This window comes from Corvus hawaiiensis, chromosome 15, assembly GCF_020740725.1.
Source record: "Corvus hawaiiensis isolate bCorHaw1 chromosome 15, bCorHaw1.pri.cur, whole genome shotgun sequence".
NCBI lineage: Eukaryota > Metazoa > Chordata > Aves > Passeriformes > Corvidae > Corvus > Corvus hawaiiensis.
The window spans coordinates 8,283,413-8,309,129 of NC_063227.1; the positions used below are offsets into that span (position 1 = coordinate 8,283,413).

At 45.7% G+C, this 25,717-nt stretch overlaps 2 protein-coding genes across 7 annotated transcripts in view; one reads left to right on the forward strand and one right to left on the reverse strand.

Annotated features, from left to right (window-relative positions):
- NME5 (NME/NM23 family member 5) overlaps positions 1-22,811 on the forward strand; it is a 34,742-nt gene extending 11,931 nt beyond the window's left edge. For 3 of the 6 annotated variants that reach the window (XR_007206947.1, XR_007206949.1, XR_007206948.1), the window contains exons 6-8: positions 90-208; positions 9,185-10,216; positions 21,125-22,811. Coding sequence is in view for 3 of the 6 variants with exons in the window: in XM_048319752.1 (XP_048175709.1) it covers positions 90-208; positions 9,185-9,241; positions 10,164-10,196 (209 nt within the window). In the remaining 3 variants the exon portion in view is untranslated. Of the gene's footprint in view, positions 1-89; positions 209-593; positions 719-2,571; positions 2,820-9,184; positions 10,217-21,124 lie in introns of those variants that run through there. The other 3 variants (XM_048319752.1, XM_048319754.1, XM_048319753.1) reach the window with 3 other exon arrangements.
- WNT8A (Wnt family member 8A) lies at positions 21,338-24,799 on the reverse strand. The gene is made up of 6 exons (XM_048319751.1): positions 24,606-24,799; positions 24,481-24,514; positions 24,130-24,268; positions 23,086-23,211; positions 22,829-22,971; positions 21,338-21,898 (listed from the first exon to the last, which is right to left on the reverse strand). The coding sequence occupies exons 1-6, from the start codon at positions 24,674-24,676 to the stop codon at positions 21,338-21,340; spliced, it is 1,074 nt and encodes a 357-aa protein (XP_048175708.1). The 5' UTR covers positions 24,677-24,799.
- Positions 24,800-25,717: the final 918 nt, after the last annotated feature.

Here is a 25,717-nt window from a genome sequence, read left to right on the forward strand (position 1 = left end):
AGCAGCTCACATATAAACAACCTTTGAAAGAATGCTGGGTTTAATCACTCTAGAGGCTGTTTTCTAACACCTCTGATTCCTCCTTGCAGCAATCTTGGAGCCTGTTCCCACTGGACAAAGAGCTCGGGATTACCTGAACCTGTATGTGAAGCCCACGCTGCTGGCTGGGCTCACTGCCCTGTGCAAAGAGAAGCCAGCAGACCCCATGGTATGTGCAGTGTCCCAGCACTGCTGTCAGCTTTGAGATGCAGTTACTTGGTGTTAGTAAAGTCCCTGTTTGTAGAGCTACTCTGTTGGTGAAGGGCTGTGCTGTTTTAGCTGTCAGCTAATGAGCTACTCAAGTAACATTTGGTTTCAAGAAGTTGATTTGTTTGTTAGAGATAAAACAAGGTTGTGTTTTAAGTCCCTAAACAAAATCAATTTTCTTATGTGTGGAAAAACATGGTAAATATGTCTTTGTGTTCTTAAAGCTCCAGTCATTCGCACTAGTACTTCTTTAAGCATGCAGATAATTAATTCATGTGACAACTTGCTGGCAGTTGTGGTGGATTTTACATCATTATCAGCTTTATAATCATTGCATTTTTCTAAAGTATGCTTTTCAGAAAAAAAAGCCTTAAAACTCACTTGGGGTGTTCCTATAAACTATGTGATATACATGAGGCCACATTTAAGGTACTTTGATTGTTCCGGCTTTATAACCTCTACTTTATCTGTGTCTGGCACTGTTACCATAGAAATCTAGAAAACAGAGATGAAGTCCATTCCTGTGCCCAAAGGCCAAACCAATTGTATCTGTTCCTAACAAATGTGTGTCTGGCCTGTGGTGTAGCACTCCAAATGATGGCGAATCTACAGTCTCCCCAGGCAATCTGTTTCAGTACTTAATTATACTTGTTAAAAGCTTTCACTAAAAGATAGCCTAAATCTCCTGGCTCCAATTTTAAGCCCATTACCTTTTTTTTTTCCCTTTTACTATCCCCAGAAGACATTGGAGACAATGTAATATCTCCTTTTTTTTTTGCAGCAACCTATTGCATATTTGAAGAATATTCCCATTTTCTTTCTCTTCAGTCACCTCTTTACTATATTAAATACTGAATTTTTTTTTTGTTACAAGTCCCATCTCTTTTGCTCATTGTTTTGGCTTCCGGTTAATCTGCATTCTTAGCACAATTTTCTAATCAGTTATGAGGTATCTGATAGTAACTTCATGGAGACAATGCCTTCCTTCCTTGCTTGTAAGAAAGCTGTATTAAGCAGTGCCAGTAGCTTTGCTAAAAACAGTCTGTTTGCTTTGCTAAAAACAGTCTATTGCTACCTTCTTTGTTGTCCATAATGTCTGTGACCTTGTAACAGAAGGAAAATAATGTTGATTTCATACTGCTTCAGAAATAGATATTGCCTGTTGCTTTTTGTTTGTTATCTGCTAGGTGGCTTACAGTGAGACTGTTGGAATGTTTTGTTTTTTCCAGTATCTTTTTCTTTTCTTCTTTTCTTTGCTTTTGGAAATGGCATCAGAAAGTGTCTGTACACTCAGAAATACTTGCTGTCAGCACAGAGGCTGTCTGAGCCAGTTCCTTAGGTAATACAAGATGAATTTATTTGAGCTCAAATGATTTGAGGATTTCTTTTTCCTAAAGCAGTTTTTTCTAAGGGGCTTTGTGTTTTGGCATATTTTGTTTGTTTGTTTTCCATTTTTGTCTTAGGTTCTTAGTACTGTCCTGCTGTTGCTGACTTTACCTGTCCTAGTGCTCTGCTTGGCTCTCCCTTTGCAAACCACCCTTTTTGTATGTGGTAGTAAAAGGAGGGTGTTGCTTACCTTCCCTGTCTGCTGTTCTGTCATTTTTTCACAGTGTGGTATGAAGTTTGTTGTACTCAGCATTCCAGAAACTAATCGTCAACAGCCTTGTGAAGTAAATAAGGATGTGTTAAAAACTTTGCTTTACAAGTGGAGAAATCAAGGCAAAAGGTTTTTGCCTAAGGCCAGGCTCAGACTGGCAGATGGAATTAGGACTCAAGGCATTCCTGCCTCCTGCATTCTCGTTTAAGTACAACGTGCTGGAAAACTTGCAAGATGAATTTTAAAAAGCAACCATATTTTGGTTTTAAGTTTTAGGTACTGTAAGGTGATTTCAGTGCAGAAGGCTGGCACTCTGAATGAATGATTACTAGATGAAATATCTGTAAGTGTTGTCAGCAGTAATATTTCATTAAGCAGTTTCAGGAATACTGTGCAGCCGCATTCCAAAACAGAGATGGCTGAATTATTTGAAGTATGGCTCAAATGGTCTTATACTTTCACAAAGATAAACATTGCCAGGACAAGTTGTCTTTTAAAGGTCAGTGTGAATTATTCAAAAGCAATATAAACTGAAGATTTAAAAGAATATTTTTAAAAAAACAGGTCATCTGCATGTCCATTTTTTTCTGAAAGGTCTTAATTTTGCAGCACAGTAGGAGAGTATCTGTACCAGAGGTTTCAAATAATGCTTTTAATATGCTTCTATACACTTAATAGAAAACAACAGAAAGCTGAAAACATTTGGGTTTTGGGTTTTTTGTTCACAGATTTGGCTTGCTGACTGGCTGATTGAACACAATCCTAATAAACCTAAACTACAATATCACATCTCTCAGGAAGAGCATCGGGGGTGAGAGCTTGGTGGAAACCAAACAAACCATCTCAAGCATTCCAAGTTACAGATGTATATTGTCATTTTCAGTGTGTCCTTTGACTGTATAACCAATACTATCTAAAGTAAATGCGTTTGTCATAACTGCTTGTGTCTTCATGGGATAAATAACCTTACACTTAATACACAGGATGTATTGGTTCTAGTACTTTCTCTACTGACAAAATGAATGAGAATTACACAGTAAATTTATGGCATTGGGTGATTAGAAAAAGACAATGTTCTTAGTGGGTGTGACTTACTGCTATTTTCCCCATTTTTCTTGGTTTGTCTGTGTGAGAGAACAAAATCATTTACAGCAGTGTGGATTCCCAAAGGACATCCACCTGGCCTGTCCTTTGTGAAGTCAAGGGTCGTGTTTCAGCAATTTTTTAGCATAAATTCAGTTATGAAGGGAGGTACTTGGATATAATGTAGAAAACAAATACTGGAGGCATATTAGCAACTTCGGAATTTTAATTGCTGATTACATCACCCAGCTAAGGTTGCTCTTGAAGTTGATTCACTTAAGTCTGATTATTTTGTCAGAATGTAATTTGAAGGACTTATTTGAAGGTACATTGAATGCACCTTTCCCATCTTGGTGGCAAAAGGCTCAGTGACTAAAAATAACAGGAATATATATTTTAGTCAAGGACTGAGGTTGTCTTCCAACATTTTTTTGCAAGTGTATTGGTTTGGCACGGCCTGGTTTTGGGTAGCAGGGGACCACAAAGATGGCTCTTGTGAGGAAGCTGCTGGAAGCTTCCCACCATGTCTGGCAGAGCCAATGGCTGATGGCACTGAAAATGGACATGCTGCTGGCCAAAACTGGGCCAATGAGAGAGGTTGGTAATGCCTCTGTGATGAAATATTTAAGAAGAAAATCAAAACAAAGTCAAAAGATTTTGGGATTCTAGTCAGAGAAGAGGAGAAGGTGAGAACATGTGAGGGAAAATGACATGGTGACAACCAACATCAGTGAAGAAGGAGGGGCAGGAGGTGCTCCAGGCACCAGAGCCGAGGTTCCTCTGCAGGTTGTGGTGATGACCATGGTGAAGCAGCTGTCCCCCTGCAGCCTGTGGGGATCCACGGGGGATGCAGAGGTCCACCCACAGCCCGTGGGGGAGGTGCCCGTGCCGGAGCAGGTGGATGCCTGGAGGAGGCTGTGATCCAGTGGGAGTCCCGGTGGAGAGAGAGGGCCCTGCTTCCAGGCTGGAGCAGCCTGTCCTTGGAGCACTGGACCCTGTGGAAAGAGAGAGCCACGGCACAGCAGTTTTGGGAGGGCTGTGTGCCCGTGGGAGGGGCTCAGGCTGCAGCAGGGGCGGTGTGGCTGCTGCTTGTGAGGGTGGACCCACGCCAGGGAAGTTCAGGGAGAACTGTCTCCCGTGAGAGGGACCCCACGGCCTCACAGGGGAAGATTCCTCTCCCGGAGCAGCGGAGGGAAATCTCGGTGATGGACTGACCAAATCCTCATGCCCTGTCTCCCTGCGCTGTCGGTGGGAAGGAGGGAGGGGCTGGGGGGCGGGGGAAGGTGTTCTAAGGGCTTATTTTACTTCTCATTATCCTCCTCTGATTCTGTTAGTAATAAATTCACTTCGCAACTTAAGTTGAGCCTGTTTCGCTCCTGAAGTGTTTCTCCCGGTCCTTATCTCACTCATGAAGCGCTTGTTAATTTTTTTCTTTTTCCCTCCTCTGCCCAGCTGTGGCAGGGGAGGGTGAGCGAGCCACTCTCATGGGTGCCTGGCACTGGACCAGTGTCAAACCACAACAGCAGGAAAGGTGCTTAATTGGAACAGCTTACCTTAAGAGTGTTTTCTGTGTTCTCCTGCTCCTAAATCTCTGTTGTTTTCCTCAAACTTCCATGTGTTCTGTTGAAGAATTTCAAGAGAGTGCTCTTGACAGGCAACAGGTTAATGCCATGCTATTGCCTTTTATGAAGTAACTAAACTGTTTTTTGGGATGTGGGGCTTTTTAATTTTCTTCAAAGAGCTGGACTTATGCTGTTAACTTCAAGCTTTGTATCTTTTGGTTTGACTGGCTAGAATGAAGAAGACTGTAGTTTTCATAACTCTGAAATATGAGTATGCTTGACTAATACTAAATAAGCAATTTCATAATTTGTTTCATGAAAAAACTTGCTTCCTCAATTTGAGTAATTATGAGAAACAGAAGTAATTTGTCCGTAACATCAAACTTTGTTTAAGTGAATTTTTTATCCTCTCAGTGGAACAAACGACTATTGCCAGCCCAGATAATAAACATTTAGAAACTGGTCCCTACAGTACCAAGACCTAAAAATCTTGGGACTTCTAAGATAAGGAAAAAAAGAAAGCCCAAACCCTCAAATATTGAAGAGTAAAAGCATGAGGTGGTTAGAAATACAGTAAACAGATCTGTTTACAACCAGTTTATTTTGCCTATAATTATTGTCCCCATATGTGTCTGATGGACGGTTGTGCTTTGTGTTTTCCTGTCAGCCAAATAAGAATTTCTGTTTTCTGAAAACACCTGAAAAACTCTGAAAATTCAGAAACTAAAATCCGGTGAATTCACAAGGCATTCGCCTGCATTTTGTTTGTTAGTATGATATTTGCTTGCTTATTTTGATGTCCTACTGCTTGACAATAAATACATCCTTTATGTTACTGCTGGAGTTCTAGGTTTTGCTTTTGTGCCAGAGCTGCATTCTGTTGGATGAGAGTAGGTGGATCCTTATCCGGGGGGCAGGAGAAAGGACAAAGCCAGCTGATGTTGCAAATGTCACCTTTATCACCCACATAATATAGACTCTCAGTCGTTCAGGTGTTCATCTGTCATGGAATTATCCTCTGATGTTGGAGCTAACACCTTCAATTGCTGACTGGTGTTTGCTTCCATTTTCCTAAGGTAAAGGTGGAAAGAGAGAAGTTGCCTTTATCCCACGGGTGCCGTCCTGACTCACTGTATCCCTACACCTAGGACAAGTACTGATCGAGCAGATCTCACAGCTGAGACCCTGAGGAACCTGCATTAATAAATAGGATGTGGGCAGAGGATCAGTCCTGGGAATGTGAAATGGCCCAGCAGCCTGGTCCCGTGGGGGAGCTGTGACACCATGGGAGAGGCTGTTGGGGCATGTGCTGCTACATTTCTTATGGTCTTTAGGTTTTTATTTAGCCCAGAGTGGTACAGGCTTGGCCAGGATTATGATTCCATAGCACAGAAAATGTAGCTTTGGGGAAAAAAGCCAGATTAACTGAAAGATGTCAATGTCAGCAAGGACAAGTAATCTGTCCTCTCCCTCTGTCAAGTCAAAATGATTACCTTGCCTATTGAGTTTTATTGGGCATTTTTAACTTTGAAGGAGTCCATTTTAGTTTACTGCCTAAGTGGTGGAATAGAGCTATGTCCATAAAATGAGCAGTTCAATCTGTTTCCCATAATTCTATTTTTTCAACAGAGTTCCTCCTGGAACTTTGCTTATCATATGCTTGCTATCACCTGCACTGGAAGTTGTTCTTGGAACTGTACAGACTGAGCTAGTCTTGAAGTATGTGATTGTTCAGCCTTCCTGTCTCACACGGGAGTTATTATCTTCAGGAACAGTTAAACTGCCAGGAACCTTGGACATACTTTAAAGATGGCAGAAGCCTCAGTCGAAGGCAGTTTCCCATTGTCTGCAGAGCATTCCAGCATGCCCAGCTTCAGAAATGAGTCACTGGTCAGAGCTTGGGACTGTCATTCAGGAGATTGAAGATTGTTTCATGAAGATTTGCAAATTCCTGCTTTTCTCATGTAGGAAAAGGAGCAGATTTGTGTTTCTTCCTTCATTTAGCTATTAATCTTGACCATCCTTTAAACAACAGTTGATGAGTGTCAGTGTTAATTCATTCAGTCAGAGTAGTCAGATCAAGATAATTTGTGTTATTCTGCACAGTAAATGTTGGCCATTTTTGGTGGTACCCAACAACAGCTCATCCTCTGAAAATATTATGGTTGTTCAATTTTCTTTAAAAAAACAAAATCAGAAGAGAAATTATTTCTATTTTGTTGGAAAGACTCTTTGCACATCATAAAAAGATAACTTACAATTGTTTTTGTAGTACTATTTCCTTTTAATAGATTTGTCCTTGGACTAGGAATAGGACTTCAGTCCTCTCTACTCATTACCTGCTGCTTTGCTTTACTAAAGCAGACTTGGCTCATACCAGCATGGCAGTGTCACCAGGATCATCACAGCAAATAGGTACTTCCTGGTTCTGCTGTTAGTGAAACAGGAAAACCTGCTGCTTTAGGATGGTCAATCAAGAGCAGCTGCCTGCACCTAGAAATCTCCCCTGGTGTGGATGACCTCCTCTGGGTGTGGAGTGTGTCAGCAGTGTGACTGATGTGTAGAGTCTCCTTGGGAAGATGCCTGTCAAATCATTGTCATGCTGCCTCCTGCCAAGTGATCATGGGGACACTGCCAAAGCTCAGGGCAGAGCTTTTTGTTGGTCTTCTGAGCCAGAAATGAGGTATTGTTGTGAGGCAGAGCAGTTGGTGGGAGAAGAAGGCAGTTTGCAGACAAGTGGGTGAATTATACTCTAATAATGGTAACACTGAAGGATTGAGAATTCAGTTCACTGCTCGTGAGTGTTTTAGGGCTGAGGGAGGTGATGCTTTCGCACAAAGATCTTCATGTAGTGCCTTGCTGGGTGTGCTTATATTTGTCTTGTATGGCATCAAGTTTTGTCCCCTGAGAACCCCTGACTGGCTCATCTCGCTTGGCTGTGGTGCTATTCTGAAGCATGATTATTAAAAAATAAAGCCAAAACACAACTCTGGTACCGTGTCTGCAACTTTGTTACCATCACATTTAATTTATTGGAAAGTCTTTTCACCTGGGGTCTGAGTCAACCTGGATGGATCCTGTTTGGCCAGAGAGAAAAGGCGGCTGGGTGCAGACTGCCTGAGCAAGGAGTCACGGATGAACTCACCCTAAATTCCAGGGAATTTTTATGTGCAAGAACTTAATTTGGCTCTACTCTTGTCTTTAGGAAACTACTCTACAAACCACCCATGCTTCTTTATTATTTCTTTATAATCAATGATTAAGCTCTCATTTCCTTGCTAGGGGACAGTTGTGTTTTTGTTGTGCTTCCAGAATCTGCACCGATTTTCAGGTTAGGAAATCCTGCATTTCCAAAAGCAACATCTTATTGCTCCGATGGCTGGTGGTTCTTATCTCTCTTAGGTGTTGTAAAGTGTTTTCTTACTGGGTGGCATTCCTGGTGCTGGGTGAATGAGGCAGTGTTCTGCCCGTGTTTAGTTTTATGTCAGGCCTCGTCTCTCTCTGTGTGACAAAATTCCCAGGAGTGTTTAACGGACACGTGCAGACAAATCTCCTGCACGCCCCATAAAGCACTTTACTATGGGCCACTATAAAGCAGTCATTACAGAGCAATGTTTAAACTTCTGAGATTAACACAGTCTCTCAATTGCACTTATTTTTATAATGTGTAATTTAGCAACTGAACTGTGAAAAGTTATGGCATAACAAGGTCTTCTTAAAAACAGTGGCTCCAACTGTGCTTTTAGGTTGCTTCATTGTAAATCTGGAGCAATTCCATTCTGTTAGTTAAAAGAAAGAAAATGGGATTTTTTTCTGGGTGCATCTGAAATGTATTATCAAGTTTTGCATGGCACATTTTCCACATTTATGGAAAGCAAAGAGCTTGTGCCTGATTTCTCAGGAACCAGACTTGGACAATGCTGTTCCTTGCATGCAGAACACTTTGGCAGTTGCCATTTTGCTCAGGGAGTTGTGCAATGGTATTTTTGCCTGGATGAGGAACGTTTGATCAAACCTCTGCTTGAAAACCAGATGCTTTTTCTGCGGCCACCACACATCTAGATAGCCATGAGATCCTTCCCTGCTACTTACCACTTCCAGCTGAACTATCCCATGAGGGTATTTCAGAACACTTGTTTTCTTCGAAGCTCTTCCATGTAAATATACTGAATTGACCAGCAAAGTTTTGACCGTGACTGTCTTTGTTTTGCAAAGTTCTCTTGTAAACAGGCACTGTGGGGCTTCCCCAAACAGCCCCATCAGTGCAACTGAATGGGAGCAACAAAGGCATAGGAAATGAAATGTCCATTCCTTTTCTTCTTCATGTAAATGATAGTTTATCATACTGTTTATTAGCTTCATGTAGTCAGGATCTGTGATGTTTCTTAAGCTTTTTATTGCTTTTTTTTTTCCCTTTAATGAGCTGCAATAAAACATTGCCTTACCTGAGTGCTGACGCAGTGCTGAGGCATTCTCCAAACTTAGTGTTATTATTGATGTTAATTAGTCATTACCCATGGCAAAGGCTGCCACCACAGCACAACGCAGCCATGATGTATCTTTACCAGTTGTTCTGTCTCTATGCAAAATGTTCCTTTTTACGACTATATGGAATTCCTGGAATGAACAATTTCAAGTCATCCATAAACATGGTTTTAATAATGATATCTGATTTCTTTATAATATCTCTCCTCAGTGGATGGGCAATGATGTACAAAGGAACTGGCAGTACACAGGTGCTACAAGTGTGAAGGTAAGGAAATGGACAAGTGAAGAGACTCCTTGGGTCCTTCCTTGGAGCAGCAGCAGGATCTAGAATCACAGAATCAGGGAAAATATGTGCAAATGCACAAGTAACAAGGTTACTGCATGTGCACTATATAAGTACCTACTTGTAGGGAGGAGTGGGGAGCTTAACACCTGTGTTCTCATGGTCTGCCAGTGGTTTGGTGCTTGGATCGCTTGGCATCTCACGTTTTGAATAATTTCTTTGGAGGCTTTTCTACTTGAATATGTGTAGTATGAGGTGTGGTATGAGGTTTTAATGAAGATAGTTGCTATCACTGTGGTAACACTGTTGCAAGTCTGTTAATGACTTCTGGACTTCCAAAAGCAATGGTCAAAAATTAGTAGCCAGTTTTCTTTCATCTCTGGAAGTGGAAACAAACAGAGCTGGCACAGCTCTGAAGTTGTGTATGGAAGTAGCAGGTTTGGAGCACAACTCCTAGGTGGGAGTCGTTCCTTTCCAGGGTACAGATGAGTGTGGCTGGGAGGTTCCATGCTTCTCTGCTCCAGCAGCACCTTCAACTGTTCTGTTTTCTGTTCTGCATTGTTGTCTGCAGCCACCGAAGGTGATGATCCAAGGGAAATCACACGGTGTTCACTGACACTGTGTTTAGAGCTGTGAAACAGAACAGGTAGAGAAAAGGCCAAATGAGGACATGTGTGATCCTCTGCTTTGTCTTCCTCTGTTCCAGCAACACAGAAATGAAATGTTTCCCTATCCCTAAACCAGGACATCCACCTTTCAAATATTCTGACTGAGCTCCTCTCAGCTCAGCCATGATCGCAGGTGTGTGCAGAAGGACTGGCCTGGGCACAGAGAGCAAAGGCTGACAGACAATTAAAATTTGTAGCTGTTTTTATTCTGCTCTAACTGTTGGATTTCTTTCTAGGTACAAACAGTTGATGTGACTTTCATCAGCTGACATGAAGGAAAAGGTGCAAGGTAAAGTATATTTTTAAGTTGAACAATTTTATATGTGCTTTTAGAGATTTGCTGCAGAAGATGATGCTTGGCCATGTCCTTAGGTACTATAATCTGGTATAATTCTACTGAGGTGAATTCTGACAGATTATATCAATTTGGGTATGACCTGAGATTGTAGCATCCTGACAGTATAAGCTGGCAGCTTTTGATTTTCACTCCCTTGTACTGACAAGAAATTGGATCTTTATTTATTTATATGTCCAGTTCCAATGAAAATTAATAGTTTCATTGTCACCTAGTATTAATTTACAATTCTGCTGCAGGTTTTCTTCCTTATGGTTGAGAAAGTTTAAATACAGAATAATTTTCACCACTTGTGTGTGCCAACCCACCCGTGGATGTGAAATAGCTGTGTCTGGTGCCAGGGGAGTTTTCCAGAAATACAATGTGTCTTTTATGTGCCCACATGTGTAATGTTAAACTGTTTCTGCCCATGGAGGCTGTAGGATTTGCACACTGGTCCAGAGGCGACGCATTACTGATGGGAATTTGCTTATTTTTTATAGAAAAAAATCGTCTTCTAAAAGTTTTGTCTTCCCTTGGTCCATAGTGCCAGGGGAACATGTTGAGGCATGCCCTTTTCTGTTTGCTTTCAACAACAATGGGAATTCTTCAGTTAAGTATAAAAAATGGAAATTTCCTTTCTTTTTGCCCCTCTCAAGTATGTTTAGGTAACTGAAGCACATTCACACTTGGAGAGATGGGGCTGTTTTGCAAGGGAAAACCAAAACATTCCAGTGCAGCTAAAATTGCAGCTCCTCTGGTGTCTTAAGTTCAGGCCACAGCAGGAGGTGCAGATATCTAAGGGGAATGCAGTAACTTTTTGGATCTTTTCTTTGGAAGAAATAATAAGATGAGTCACAATTAACCCATTCAGCTAAGTTAGCAGGGCTCTGGGAGATGAGAGAAGAAATGGGAAGTTTTTAGTTCTAATGGTTTGCTCTACAGAAAAGAGACCTTTTTCCTTACATCCCTTCAGGTCCAATCAATAAATTTGTCTTCATCATTGCAGGAAGCATAAATTTGCTTCTTTTCTTACAACCTTCTCTTATACATCCCTCCTTGAGACGTCCAAGCCTGATGTGATGATCGTGCTTTGATTATCTTGCTCTGGCAAACCGATGGGCTCCACTCTCCAGGAGAAAAGGGCTCTCCAGGGCAAGTGTCAGAATGTTGGCACAAAGTACTTTGTTCCTCTTACATGATTAATGTGGAAGGAGTGTTTTTAAGTAATTTGTAATTTGTCACAGTGCAATGGAAAACATGCCGTATCAGAGGCAGCCAGGGCCATAAAGTGCTGTTGTTGAGAAGTGAGGACTATTCTAACCCAGGTGATGTCTCCAGGGGGTGTATTCCTCAAGGACTGGTGGGTGGATTAGCAGTCAAACCTTTGAGAAGCAGGGTGAAAGCCAACATGTCCATGGTGACAAGGACACAGCTGGAATTAAGAAGGATGACTAGCACATCCAAACCTTTTTTAAAGGATTCTGGTTGGTTTTTTCTCTAATGATCTTTTCTGGTTTCATTTATTTAGCTGTCTCGAGAGTTCATGTCTTTCAGGTAGCAGAGAAGTGTCTGCCCCAGTGTCTCAGAAAATGAGGTTTTGTCTTTGGTCCCTCACAAAAGGAGCTGCACACTGGTGCCGTGGGTGAGCAGGAGATGGAATGTCCTATTGCTCTCTGCCTGTCTCTGGCACTCGAGTGCTTGTGGAGCTCATCTCAGCAGAGCTTTGCTGCTTTCTGCTTTCGTTTTTCCAGCCTCTGGATCTTGATGTCACCATGTGGCTTTGAAAAGAAGTGTTTGAGGTTGAAGGAGCCTGTACAAAAAGTCAGCCATCCTTCAAAACACAGGTCAGGGTGGTATTTGTTCGAGGGGTAGCACCTGAAGGTCATTTCTGTTATTCCATGACTCCTTAGTTGATATGTTTTCCCAAAAGCCAGTAATCACCAAGGAAGAAATCTCCTGTCTGGGAAAATAAAGCAAGGTATGTAAATTGCTTTAATGGGATGCTCTAGTACACTTATATCTTCTTGAAAGGAAGCTAAACCACATGCATGAGATGATAGATGAGTTTATTTTCACATGTGGATTTAATAACCTATGAAGATGTAGCTGCATTTTTAGTGCCCCAAGTCATCTCCAGGAAAATAGTTCCATGGTATGAGGTCAGTGTCTGCTTACAGCCAAGAGAATGAGCTGAAGGGGTTTGCCAGTGGTTAGCTTGGTTAGGAGGCAGGATAGTTTATTTGATACTGAACAAATCAGGGTGATGTGGAAATTAATTATATCTTCTGCTCAGAACAGAGAGAGTGGAAGTGCCCCTGAGACCATCTGGGGTTTAAAACTGAGGAGTTGGAAGGAGCTGACTGCCACTCTGTTCTCTTTGTAGCACTATTTGTTACTCTTCCCAAATATTTATTGGATCATAGCTGTAATTAAATTTGTGCTGAAAATGTACAGAGCACCCTGTACTTAGTGTCACAGGAAACCAGAAATCCTCTACACTGAAGCAGTACAGTGGCAGCTCCTTGGCCACAACAGCCCCCTTTGGAATGGGAGATAATCCAAAAAAGACTCTCCTGTTGATATGGCACTTGCTAAGTTAAAACACAGGAAATTGTGAATTTTGGCTCCATCCTGTTTGACCATTTACACTATCTCCTTATCAATGTACCTGGCCTGGTCCTGGGAGATTGGATGGTGTCTGGATACAAGAGGTACAATTTAATGCTCCCAACTGCTTGAAAGGGACTGGACAGTGATTTGTGAGCTCTCTGGTGATGGGGGAGATAAAGCTCTGCAGTGGGGATGTCCTCTGCCCTGCCTCCACCCTGGCCAGAGCCAGGGCAGGCTCCCCATGCACACCTTGGAGCTGGAGCTGAGTGCAGGCTATGACCTGATTATTCCTGAATCAGGGGATGTCTCAAATCCAGATTCAAGTCTCATGGCCTGTAGCAGATGAGAGAAAGAAATCAATGTGCCATAGTCAAAAGCATATAGATGTTTCTCGGGGAATTTAAATAGCAGGTTGTTTGGTAAAACAGAGGCTGAGACCTGAGATGACAGCCCTGACACCCTGCAGGGGAAAGCCCATGGGACAAGAAAGAAACAGGAGAGTAAAGTAGTCCAGGCTGGGAAGCACAACTGTGTTTGCCCTGGGATAAATCTTATTAACTCAAGCACATCAAAGCATAAATGTAGCTGTCTTACTTCTGGACTCAAGCGACTCGAGCAAAGCCATCCTGAGAATCTCTTCCTCCTGTCCAGGACTGGCTGGTGCTCCTGTGCCAGCAGAGATGTCCCCAGGAGCCACATTTGCAGCCTGTGCCTGGCTGGAATTACCTGCTCTCCAGACACCTGTGGTGCAGCTGTAATGCTGGGAATGCTTGGCACCTCGGGAGGTATTCAGGACTGAGTTAATTTAATTATTCTCTTGCTCATTGGCTTCAAAATCCACTTAGAGATAGGGAGGAGGTGCCTTGTCCCTACCACAGCTGATGGCAGCCAGCCAGCAGAAGTCTCTGCCTGGCAGGAGTGGGAATGAAGAGCTGGGCCAGAGTAGGTTTAGCTTCAAGGCACTGGGCAACAGGGAGAGAAATAGAAATTACTGCGTTTAAAACTGCTGACTCTAGTCTTGATGGATGATCCCCTAGAAGTGTCAGGCCAGGAGCCACAGCTGTGTGAGTTAGAAAACCCTGTGGAATTGAGAAGAAATGTGAGAAACTTCTCACCCTTGCCTGTGTCCAGGCTTGATCTGAGTCAATAAAGAGTCTCCCTGACATCACAACCCAGCATTTCAAACCAGGAACCTCATCACAGTCCAGTTTGAGTGCTGGCACCCAGGCCAGGTGGGACAGGGAGTGCAGCCATGGTCCCAAGCAGAGCTTACAACCAGCAAACTCAGTCCATGCATGGCCCGAGTTTGAGCCCAAGTGAAGTAACCCTTGTGCCCCTCCCCACTGTTTTACAGTCTTTCCACTGACCTCGTCATTATCATCTTTTATGGCATCCCATGTGCTGTTGAAAGCATCAGAGGAGGAAATGAAGGGCCGTTTACTGTCCAGGCTCTGTGCTCACATGTCCCCTGACGAGCTATTCTCTCCTGGCTGTGCCCACAAGGGGCTTCAATTAATGTTGCATGGGACACTGAAGAAAGAATAGAGAGAGAAAGAAAAAGAATACCTAAAATACTTCTTGAGATCTCCCTCTCTATTTCCCATCATGTCCTACTGCTTGTAAAGCTCCACAATCCCATTCTATGACAGATTTAGACTTACTCTCTTTCATTTTCTGTCTCTGACTCACTCTGTTCCACATGATTGCAACTCATCTTTGCATCCTGACTGCATTTGGTGAACATTTCTTAGCTGTGGCTATCTCTGCTCCTTACTGCACTTGGAGTTACCACCAACTCCCTCTCCTTTCTTCTCTGCATTTCAGACCCTCTGGGAGGGATGAGCTTGGGTCCAAGACCTGGTGCACACTTTAAAAGGGTCTTTTCTAATCTCCAGAAGTGTTTGGACCAAGTCCACTTTGTCTGGGAGAGCTCTTGTGTGCAACTGTCCCAGCAGCTATCTTTACACATAAATAATAGTTTAATTAGGGAGCACCTCATCTTTCTTGTTCATAAAATATGAGACACTCTGTGTGTTTGGAAAAGGGAGAGCGGGATGGGAGAGCAAAAGAGAAGGAAGGAATTAATTTTGAAAGCACATTGCAAGTTACATTTATTTGATTTTCTCTAATCCATCAATCTTCTGTTATATGGCTCAGCTCCTTGGGGCTTGTTTGAAAAGGGGGAATTTACTGCACTGTAAGCCAGGGCAGTGATTTGCAAAGTGGGGGGCATGGATTGTATCCTAGGAGAGAGCAGGGAACCAGAAAGAGAGGTGGGGGAGCTTGTGAATCCCTCTGCAGAGGTAAATATGCTGTACATTACCAACTCCCTCCCAGCCATCCCTGGGGGCATTTCTGGAGGGGACCAACCTGCTCTATGCCCACCTCTTGTACCATGTGGCCATACCAGAAATATGGACCAGCAAGTGGGCAATTAAATTGACACCCTGGCTCCCTGTACACCTTTCTCCTTGGAGAAACCTTTGGATAAGAACCTTTCCCAGTAGACCTGTGCTTGATCGGGACGCCTGGATGGAAGTGCAGTATGAATTCATACTGAGTATGCAGCATTCCGTGGGAAGCATGGACTCTCCAGCCAGGGAAAGCAGATGCAGCGCATCCCAGCAGACAGTTATTGTAGGTGTCCTCCCCAGCTGAGAAATGTTTGGGAAACACTTGTAACTCTTTTTCTCAGGTGTTGCAAAGAGGATTTGTTTTGTAAATAGTGAAGCTGTTAATTGCCCTGACTTTATCAAGAGGGAGCCGAAAAGGTGTTAACAAGTTTTTGTTGCTCTGTGCTGGCAATGAGCCAGCACCAGTCCCTCTGTAGGGGGAAGGTGGCGAAGTTGCTCTGAAAGTCCCTTTGCCCTCTAGAGAAGAAAAAAAATTAGGCACCACTTTAGCCAAAGACTTGGGGTAACGTGTGAATTTTGTAGGAGGGATTTAACTTGAATCACCACACAGTTACGCTCCCGGGGATTCACTTTCTGTCGAGCAACATGGACTGGAGTGTCCCCAGGGCAGCACAGCTGGGAAGTCTGAGCTGGAAAGGAGCTTTAAAGGTTGTTTTCTCCTTCAGCTTCTCTCTAGGCACAGGTAGAGGGAAGTTCCCGCACACAACTGTGGGAAGCCCAGGAGTTCAGCAGCTTTGAAAATCAGGCTGGTGGGGTTTGGAGATCTAACTTTAAGCACCTCACTTAAATATATATTGTTTAAGACTAGAGTTGAGGTTGTCAAGTCACTAAAGTCACTAACTGGTCACAAAACCCTTTCCTATATACTCCAACAAGCCAGACACCCAAATCCTCCCATCTTCCCCTGAAAATCCCTGTTGATAAATCCCGCAGAAGGCATGGAAGGGATGCTTTTTCATCCTCCTCTCTGGGACTGGCACTAGCAGCAGCTAACCAGGGACTGATTCAGGCCCTTTAACTTTGTCATGCTAAGGGTTGGTTTTGCAAGTCGAAAAGGACCTGTGACTTGTTTTTTAAGACTTTAGGGAATTGCTGGCACTCACTGGTTTCACTGCACCAGATGCAGCGTGACCGGGAATCTACGCTGCATATGAAAAGGTCACTTAGCCTGTTCAAGAGAGGAGATTCTAACACTTGTCAGCTTGAGTGATGGAGGCTCTGCATGGAGAGCCATAATATTCATGTCAGAGAATTGCCAAGCCCTTGCGGAAGTGTTGAAGATGGATGGCCTGGGGATATACTCCTGACATTTTAATACGGGGGGAGGATACGGCACAAACATCTCATACAGAATTATAATCCATGAAAGGGCACTGGGGGCATAAATTAAAGGTAATCCAGCAGGCAAGGAGTTTAACAGCTGAAGGGAAGCAGGCTGGGGGAAAGGAGGGATGCTGGTAGGATGCAGTGGAGGCTGTGGTGGGGCTTTGGGGAAGGGAACAGCCCCCAGCTGGGGTGGGAGTGGGGCAGGAGGCAGCAGTGCCAGGCCAAAATCCATCCACCTCCAAACTGCTTTGCAAAATCATCTGCAGAACCTGCACTTTGTGTATTAAATAAATTCAATTCCCTGCTTGCTGATGGTCACTGTGCAACAGTGTGACCTGTTGAGGAGAGGGTGCTTGGGGCAGATGAGCAGAACTGTCCCCACCAGCCTGCTGGGAGAGGCTGCGGAGGCACACGGTGGCGATGATGGTGTGCATTCCCTGCCGGACTATCCTTGCACTCTTTTCTGCGAGAGGGAGCAAAGGAAACAGCACAGGTCCGGTTCCTGTGCTGGGTGACATCTTCAGCCCCCACACAAACACAGCCCCAGCCTGGCTCTGTGTGCTGGGCAGCCCTGAGGACGTGCTGTCTGTCTCTGTTGATACAGGCTGGCACCTGCACCCCTGAACTTCACCTTCCTCCATGCACTGAGGGAGGCAACCCCAGCCAAGGCCACATGAGTCATACCCATGCTCCTGCCTGAAGGGGAATGAAGCTGTGAGGGCATTTCCACCTGCTGGGAAGGAGAAACCAGAAGAAAACTGGTGGTTGCTGTCCCCAGTGAGGGTGCTGGGATGGGCACCTGGACAGCAGCACAGCATGGCCAAGAGGCTGCTGGTGAAACAGTGACAGGGATGATCCTGGGTTAGATGGGAAGGGCTGGGAAAGCTTGTGGACTTAGCCTGGGCTGTTATCATGGTATGAGCACCCCGACACTGATCTTCTGACCCTCTGTTAGTTGAGCAGGTACCTCTGACATAAACCTGCCCTGGTCTGTGGTAACACTATAGCTAGCCTGTATTATTTCATCATTTGGAGAGTGTTTCCCTTTCTCACTGAAAATGGACTGTAAACCATCCCTCTCCCACAATAAAAGCACAAATTCACTGCTGGGACACTGGTGTTAAACCTCCACAAAGGCAATGGTGATTTTGAGCTGATTCCACTGCTGTCCCACAGATTTCTTATCACAGAGGATGCTCTATCCATATCAGTGGCTGGTAAAAATGGAAGGTGCTGCTCCAGAACTGTCCAAGTGGCTCCACAGCCCTGCCTGAAGTGCCCCTGCTCCTGGGAAGAAGCAGTGCTAACAGCTCTTGGTAGACAGACAGCATGATTTTGGGTTGAGTTCATGCAGCACCAGGCCCAGATTGAGATTGTTAGCTGTTCACTGTAATTAGGATCAACACTCTTACAATACTATTACTGGGGGACAGTGGTCAGATTCTTCCTCAAGGCTTTATAGAGCTAGCCCATCCCTTCCTCCAGGTGTGCAGTGAGTTACAGGTGTTTGGGATCAGTGCCCCGGGTTGGAGCTGACTTTGGGTGATCATGAGCAAACACGTGCAGGTTTGAAGGCATCACCAATCTCCACAAAAGCTTTTTGGCTGCAGTGGGAGAACGAGCCTTTACAAAGCAGCCAGTGACAGGACTGTGCTCTGCTGTGTGTGCTCATGTTTACTTTGAAAGCTGCTCTGCAGGAGTAGAAAAGCTGCCCAGGTAAAATCACAGCTGAAATGATGAGCTCAGTCCTGTGGCATCCTCAGAATTTGTTACCCTGTGCCCCTCTGTGCCCATGGCATTTCTGTGAGGGTTATTACAGAAACCACAGCAGCAGGCAGGGGTGTCAGGGTTCCCTGACAGTGCTGTGATGGATTAAGACGATCCTGAATTTCCATTGTTTTGTACTGAATGTAGTGAGAATTGATGACTCTTGTATCCAAGCAACAAGGGGGAGGATGAGGAAACTTCAGCTTCTCCAGGACTGTAATATCTCTGGCAAGGTGCCACTCTAAGCCATGGAGTTGATTTTTGTATTTGTTCAGTCTCAGTATTGTCTCTGCAAGGTATAAAAAGAGAATGGAAGAATGGAAATCTGTGTCATGGGATGGTGTGTAACTTTCTCCTGACTTTGCTTCAATTTGCATTTGGTCTCTGGTTTTTGGGTACAATTCACTCGTTGCCTTAGAGAGTCTGGGTACCAGAAATGTAAATGGCTTTGATGAGAAATTTAAGGAAGAACAGTTCATCTCCAGCATTTAAATACAACAGGGTGGATATGAATGCTGAGTCGGTGGGCAGGGGAGGGCTCAGTGGGAAAAGGATTGGTCTTGGCAGTGGTATCTCTACTTCCCTCTCCACCTCTATTTCCCTGGGATGGAGCCAGTGTGGGACAGAGGTCTGGTCTGGTGCTGTTGCCACCTGCAAACCTTTTTCTTCTTATTTTCTGCATGAATGTTAGTTTGGAAGGATGCTGCAGAGAAATGGGTAAGATGACACACAGCATGTCCCACCCATTTACTGGCAGCCCTCGTCTCCCAGGATTTACCTGAGTGGTTTATTAACCTGCTGTTGGTATACAGCAGGAAGGTCTCTATGTGTGCTTGGGAGTTATCCTGGTGAAATAGTTTCCCTCCTCTGAGCACATCAACAGGGCACTGTCCTGTGCTCTCTGTAACCTCATTTTGAGGGATTTTGGTGGTACCCTGTGCCTGCAGCTGCTGGGGCTCCAGAGCACAGTCCAAACAAATACAGCAGGTATTACAAAAAGAGAGCCTGGGGGTAATATTTGTGCAGACAAATCAACCAGTGCTCGAGATGCAGGAAAGTGCCTTTGTTTGCCTGTTTTTATCATTCCCAGTTCAGCCTAAATTTTTGGCGGTTGCAACTGCTGTGTGGCAACACTGTGCAAAAATCTTGGGTTTTTTTTGTTTGGGTAGGATAACTTAATAGAAATAGCTACCCTGAAGGCAGCAAAGCCCCCCTAACTGATGGTGTCACTCTTCCAGCTTTAATAAAACGCACTTTGCATAAAATAAATGCATGGAAGTCAGCTGTGCTTCCAAAAAGTGTGTTTTGCAAGCTGAGCTCCCTGATCTGGCTCTCGTGTGTGTTGAGGCTGTGTTTACACAGGGGGAGCCATAGGGAGACCTGGATAAAATAGCATTGAAGCATTTCCAATGGGGGTGCAGTGTGCTGGCAGAGCTGTAGGGTGGTTTTTACACTTGTCTCTCCTCCTCCTCTCCTGGCTGGAGAGCAAACCTGGTCGAGCATCCTTGCCCTGCATCGTGGGTGTAGGTGATGGCACAGCCCTGGCTCCCTCCGGAGCAGCTCTGACTCCAAGGAGCAGGACCTGCCCTGGGACAGCTGCAGCCAGCGCTGTCCCCTCCTGCCCCCCCCAACCTGGTCCGGGCTGTTGGCACCCGGAGCAGCAGGGAACCAGCAGACGCATTCACAACTGTCCCCAAGTTTTCTCTCCTGCTCCAGTTCAAAGGGTTCCTCTTGTGCCTCCAAGAAATTTGCAGTGAGTGCCGATGGTGACGCTTTCCACATCAAAGCGGGGCAGCCTTGCATTGTCTGGGGGATGTCGGGTCGAGGCAAATTAAAGAGACTTTGGGAGCTTCAAAATCAGCTTTAGCCAGGCTGTGTCCACATACTCAGCACTTGGAAAGGGCGAGATTACGGTGATAGGTACTAAAGCCAACCCTCCGGGGACTGGAAGCTGGAGCCAACTTACTGAGATCCAGGAGAATAAATTCACTGCCCTTGGTGGCTTTTGGATTAATGATGAGGAAATTCGTGGAAGTGCTGGGTTTTACACAGAAAAGGACAATTTGGCACCTAAAATCATACTGCTAGGAAGCCAGAAAGGAAAAAGCCAATTCTTTTCATTGTGGTTTATTGCAAAATACAGTCCAAAATCTAACTCTTAAAGGATACCTTCAAAATACATAGTGAAAACAGATTGTGCTAAGCAATAATACAATTTATTGATAAACAACATTAGGCATAAAGAATTCTGAATTCTTATCTGCTAATTAAAAACAAAAAAGTAAAGGAACTGTACACTGATTAATTTTATCCAGTACAAATACATGAAGCTATTGTCTATTTGGGGCAGGGCTTTTTGTGCCAAAATACAAAATTAAAAAGGAGAAGAAAAAAAGGGGGGAGGGAAATATGTAAACACTGGCTGTAAACTTTTCAAAGCCCTCAAAAGGCTGCAGTTGTGGTAATACACACCACAACACTGCCAATCCTCCTCTCACATCACAAAGTGCATAAGTTTTGCTCCAGAAATGCTGCCAAGCAGCTGCTGTGCACGAATGGCCGGGACCTAGGGCTGCAGGGATGGGATCACCCAGCTGGACCCGCTTTTGGCCACAGCACCTGTTCCCACCCCTCTGGCTGCAGGGCTGGAGCCCCACTGCTGGCATTGGCAGACCCACTGGCAGGGGCACAAGGGGTTGAGCCCACCTAAAACGTGAAATTCCTCCCTCTGTCCAACACACAGGTAAAGTGACTCCCAAGAAGAAGGAAGCTACTGGTAAATATTGAGGAAAAAACATGGAAGCAAGAAGGACCGTGGTCCCTCAGCGCCCGCGCCTTGCACTTCCTGATCCCACTGCATCCATCCACAGGAGACCCCATCACCTCACATGGTGCACACTCAACCCTCTGGACCCCAGGACGCTCCTTCCCCAGTGTAAGGACACCAAAGCTTCCCCTATCTCCTGTGGCCCCTGTTCCTCTGCCTGATGTGGTTGGGGGCGGCAGAGTCACGGCGGGTGCAGAAGTGCTTGGCCACCAGCGTCCGGCACTGCTCGCAGCGCACCGTGCAGCACCAGTGGAACTTGCAGTTGCAGCTGGCCACCACCTCCGTCCTCCTCTCCTCCACCCGCAGGCCGCACTCGGTGCAGAGCCGCCGGCAGCTCCTCTTCTCCCACTGCGAGAGGTTCTTGCCGGTCTGCAGGCACTCGCGGCCCTCAGTGCCGTGGTGGCCCAGGCTGGCGTTCCTCGTGCAGTAGTCGGGGGAGTCCTCCAGGAAGACGAGCTCCGAGGCGTGGATGTGGTGGAAGGTCTCTGCCGTGGCCCCGCGGCTGTCGGCGCTGTTGCCAGCTCTCATCCGCCTCTTGTCCATCTCCAGCTTGTGGGCTCGGTCGTATTTTATCTTCAGGTAGTTGCCGATCTCGCGGAATTCAGCGAGCTGCAGCCAGCAGGTCTGGATGCTGCAGCTGCCCGACACCCCGTGGCACTTGCAGGCCCTCTTCATTGTGTCTTTCACTGCCTTGGTGGGAGAGGTGAAGAAATTAGGAAATCTCAAAATCAGGCTCTACAGCACTTGTAATTTGGGGACAATGCATCAAAAGTGGCTTGTACTCGGTGTGATTGACACGAGCTGATGCTCTTAGTTCCTGGAAAACATCTGTCCCAGAAATAAGTGTGCACAAACTATTGTTCCCAGCCCTTCCAGGAGAATCCAGGCCAGGAAGAAGTGCCTTTGTCAGGTCATGCCCTTCTCACGCCACTCAGCAGCACCAACGTATCATCTCTTTCAGAGGTTTCATTCAAAATGTGTGAAACTGTTTTGGAATAATCATACCTAACCTCTCTGCATCTCCTCCAGGCCAAGCACTTCACAGATATTATCTGCCTATCTCCCTCTGGTATTTATAAGGTCCCAATCACTGGTATCTATGTGAGATTAAGCCTTGACACACCCTATGAGATAGGTATGTTAAGTGTTGTCATCCTTGTTTTTACAGACAAGGAGGTTTGGCAAGATGCTGAGAGCTCCCATGGCCCAGGCAGGAGCTGGGACGAGTCTGGCTGGCTTGTGAGCAGGGCCAGCTCACACCTGCCTTCCCGGCCAAAGAGCTTGGAAATGCATATTGCAAGAAAGTAAGGAAGGTGGCTCTGGCTTTGTTTTGCAGACCAGACAAGCCTAGAGGTGGCTACAAACCCCATGCATTTCTGGATAAGTGGTGTGTGCCAGCACTTAACTGCGTTACACAGCTGCCAAAGCTGGAAGTGGGAACAACTCTTACTGGGATTCCCTGTGTTGAGGTTCAAGGCCAGATTCTGGCTGTGTTTTTTCCCCCATGCAACCACTACTGGGCCTGGATTGTCACAGGGGCCTGAAAATGGGGACCTGAACAGCCTAGATTTTGTTTTCAATATAGACATTATTATTATTATTATTATTATTATTGCTTACAAGTCTCCCAACTTCATTGTTGTGCAGGTTAATCAGCGCGCGGGTATCGTGTCCTGTTTCCAAGGCATCCACAAAGAGCTTGGAAACCTTCTCCCCAAACTCCACGTTGTCACTGCATCCTCCCCAGACCCAGCCTCGGCCACCTGCAAGACAGACACAGGCTAAGCACAGAACTGCCCCAGATTCTGCCCTGAAGTCCGTGGGGCTGCGTGTGGGGACAGAGGGATGAGGTCAGTCTGTCCTGGGAGGGCACTCACCGACACGGCCGTTCCTGGAGTCGTCGCAGCCACAGCTCTCGAAGTCCCCCAGGCTGCAGTTCCTGGTGAGGGTGTACATGACCCCGGCCGAGCTGATGGCGTGCACAAAGGAGGTTTCCCGGGTAGCTGGGGGAGAGAGGGGAAAAATACCGTCACATGCAAATGTAGACATCAGTCCCGGATTATCAGCAATGAAATTCTTTCTCCTGCAAAGGTGCAAGGAGAAAATACCCACGCACTCTGTTCAAAAGGTAAGGTGCTACAGAAATGAAATTAAATGCTCATGACTGGATCTTTTCAGGCTTCAGCATCACAGGGTACACCAATTTGGTGTAGTATTATACAGGTGTCAATACAAGGGATGGAACTTCTTGGCGGGGTAGGATTTTAAGACAATGCCACAGTCCTGCTCTGGCCAAGGCAAGTTATTTCTCCCTTCACCTAGTGCTTGGTTCATCTCTCTCCTTCCCTGCCTGGGGGTATGTTGTGCTTTGATCTTGCCTGCTGGAGAAAACAGTCATTGATCCTTTGAACCTGTGCTAACAGCTGTCTGCACCCACACTCCTGTGTAGTCCTTTTTGGCTTTCTGAACAGGTTCAAATAGAGATGCTGCTCTGGGGAAAAGGAGACTTTTGCCTGTTGAAATAGATGATATTGAAATATATCCACAGCTTTCTTATGAAGGCAGTTTCTTAGTACACATCTCTGGTTTCTCCCTTTGCCTCTCCTGCGCTTCTCCGCACTGGAAGCTCGGGTGTCTCTAGCACTGCACTCCCCGGGATGCTGCACGCAAAGTGGCAGGAGCAGACCCATGAAGCAGCACTGAGGGAAAGACTGAGCCCGGGATCCCTTGGAAAATGTTAGTGATATTTATGACATCAATTAATACAGATAAAGGAAAAACAATTGTGATTTTTGGGACATGAAACCCCTCTCCGTCAGTCAGTTAAAGCAGCAGCACCAGCTGTCTCCAGAGCACATCCCAGCTGGCAGCCAGAGCATCCCGGGGCAGGGAGCGGTGCCGGCAGGTGAAGGTGCACTCACCGCTGCGGAGCCGGTTGTGGGTGGAGAGCTGCAGGGCGCTCTCGGGGCAGTTCCAGCGCTCCCACCCGAACTGGAACTTGCATTCCTCCATCCCGCTGTGCGCCCCGGCCGCCACGCTGCTGGAGAACGTCAGGTAAGCCTGGCATGGGAAACAGCGGGGTTAAAATCCACCGTGTTTTAGCATTTATCAGTGAAAACAGACATGAGCAGGTTGCGAGTCTTTTCCCTCTGTACTTGGCAGGACTTGGAGCCGATATGCTCTGGGAAGTCTGGTTCCTTGGAAAGTACTATTTCCCATTTGCAAAACAAAATCACTCCATTTAAATTCCTGGCAGTCCGTATGTTAATTACCTTAGGTCCTGTCATCAGAAAGTTATTCACAGACCTGAAACAAAGAAAATAAAATGAGTCACCTTACCACAGGCTGAAGAGCATCCCTAAAAAATGCCCTTTCCACTGAGTTGTTTCCACCCTACCATGCTGCTGTGTGGAGAATGGCACTGTAGACCCCTGTGATGGAGAGGATGAGGAGGGTGCTTCTCTTCATGGCTGTCACAAGGAGTGGGGTTGGATCCCTTTGGCTGCTCCGTAGCTCTTCGCACTGCAGGTCTCCGAGCAAGCAGGGCCGCCTCCCTCCACTCCTTCCCAAGGTGAGCTATGGGGATGGAGCAAAGCTGCAGGAACCTTCAACGCTGATATTTATAAGGTGAAGTTGTGAATAGTCAAAACCCCCCATTCATTTGCTACCCAATGACTTAATGTGGTAAAAAAGCTCCTGCTCCAATGGGTGACAAGGAACCGCCTAAGGTTGCACTTCAAAAGGCGGCGTGGTGTCCCTGGGAGCGGGATGGTCTGAAGGAGAGCAAACTTCCCTAACAATGGGACACTTTTAACTCTCTTTCCCACCACCAGCCAGCCCTTTCTGCTGGCCCCAAGTCCTCTTGCCTTCTCCTTTTCATCCTCTGCTTGCCAGCAGAGGCTCCATCCCCATGTCCCTCCGAAATGACAAGCAGATGCATTTCTATAGTTCCCCTGTTATCTGCCTGCTCCCTCCTATGAGAACTCCCGAGGAGTTTTAACAACCCTTCTGTAAAGATCTATAGGGGATAGACCTCCCAGGTCTCCCTGGTTTGCAGAGATGAGTTTAAAGGCAGGTTTTTTCCTTCTTGCCTCTTTATGATGAAAGTTTCTGCATTTCCATCCTGACAACAGCTAGCATGGCTTGGGAGCGTTTGGAAATCTCTCTAATTTACGCGGCTGCAGCTTGGGAACACTGTGTGAATCATTTATGTGGTTTTCTTCATGCTCCAATGCTGTAATTAGGGGTTGGCAATTTCCTTATGGTGAAGGCTGCTGCAGAAAAGGCACGGCTGCTGCTGCTCCAGGCAGGAGCTGCCCATAGTCTGAGTGGAGTGAGGGGCCTCTGCTGCAGCTGAGCCATCATCTGTGCTTGGGAAAGGAAAATCCTTATCAGAGGAAACCCAAAAAGCCTTTTGGTAGTTACAGCCAATATCATTAAGGGTTGTGAGGAGCTGTGGTGCAGGTGATGGAGGAATGGGGAGGTGGTGTTCATGGTAACTTCTTGGTC

Coding starts and splice junctions, on each gene's coding strand:
- WNT8A (XM_048319751.1), bottom strand. CDS start 24,676: ATGAAGAGAAGCACCCTCCTCATCCTCTCCATCACAGGGGTCTACAGT. Junction 24,515..24,605: donor ATTCTCCACACAGCAGCATG/GTAGGGTGGAAA, acceptor TCTTTGTTTCAG/GTCTGTGAATAACTTTCTGA. Junction 23,212..24,129: donor CCACAACCGGCTCCGCAGCG/GTGAGTGCACCT, acceptor TCTCTCCCCCAG/CTACCCGGGAAACCTCCTTT.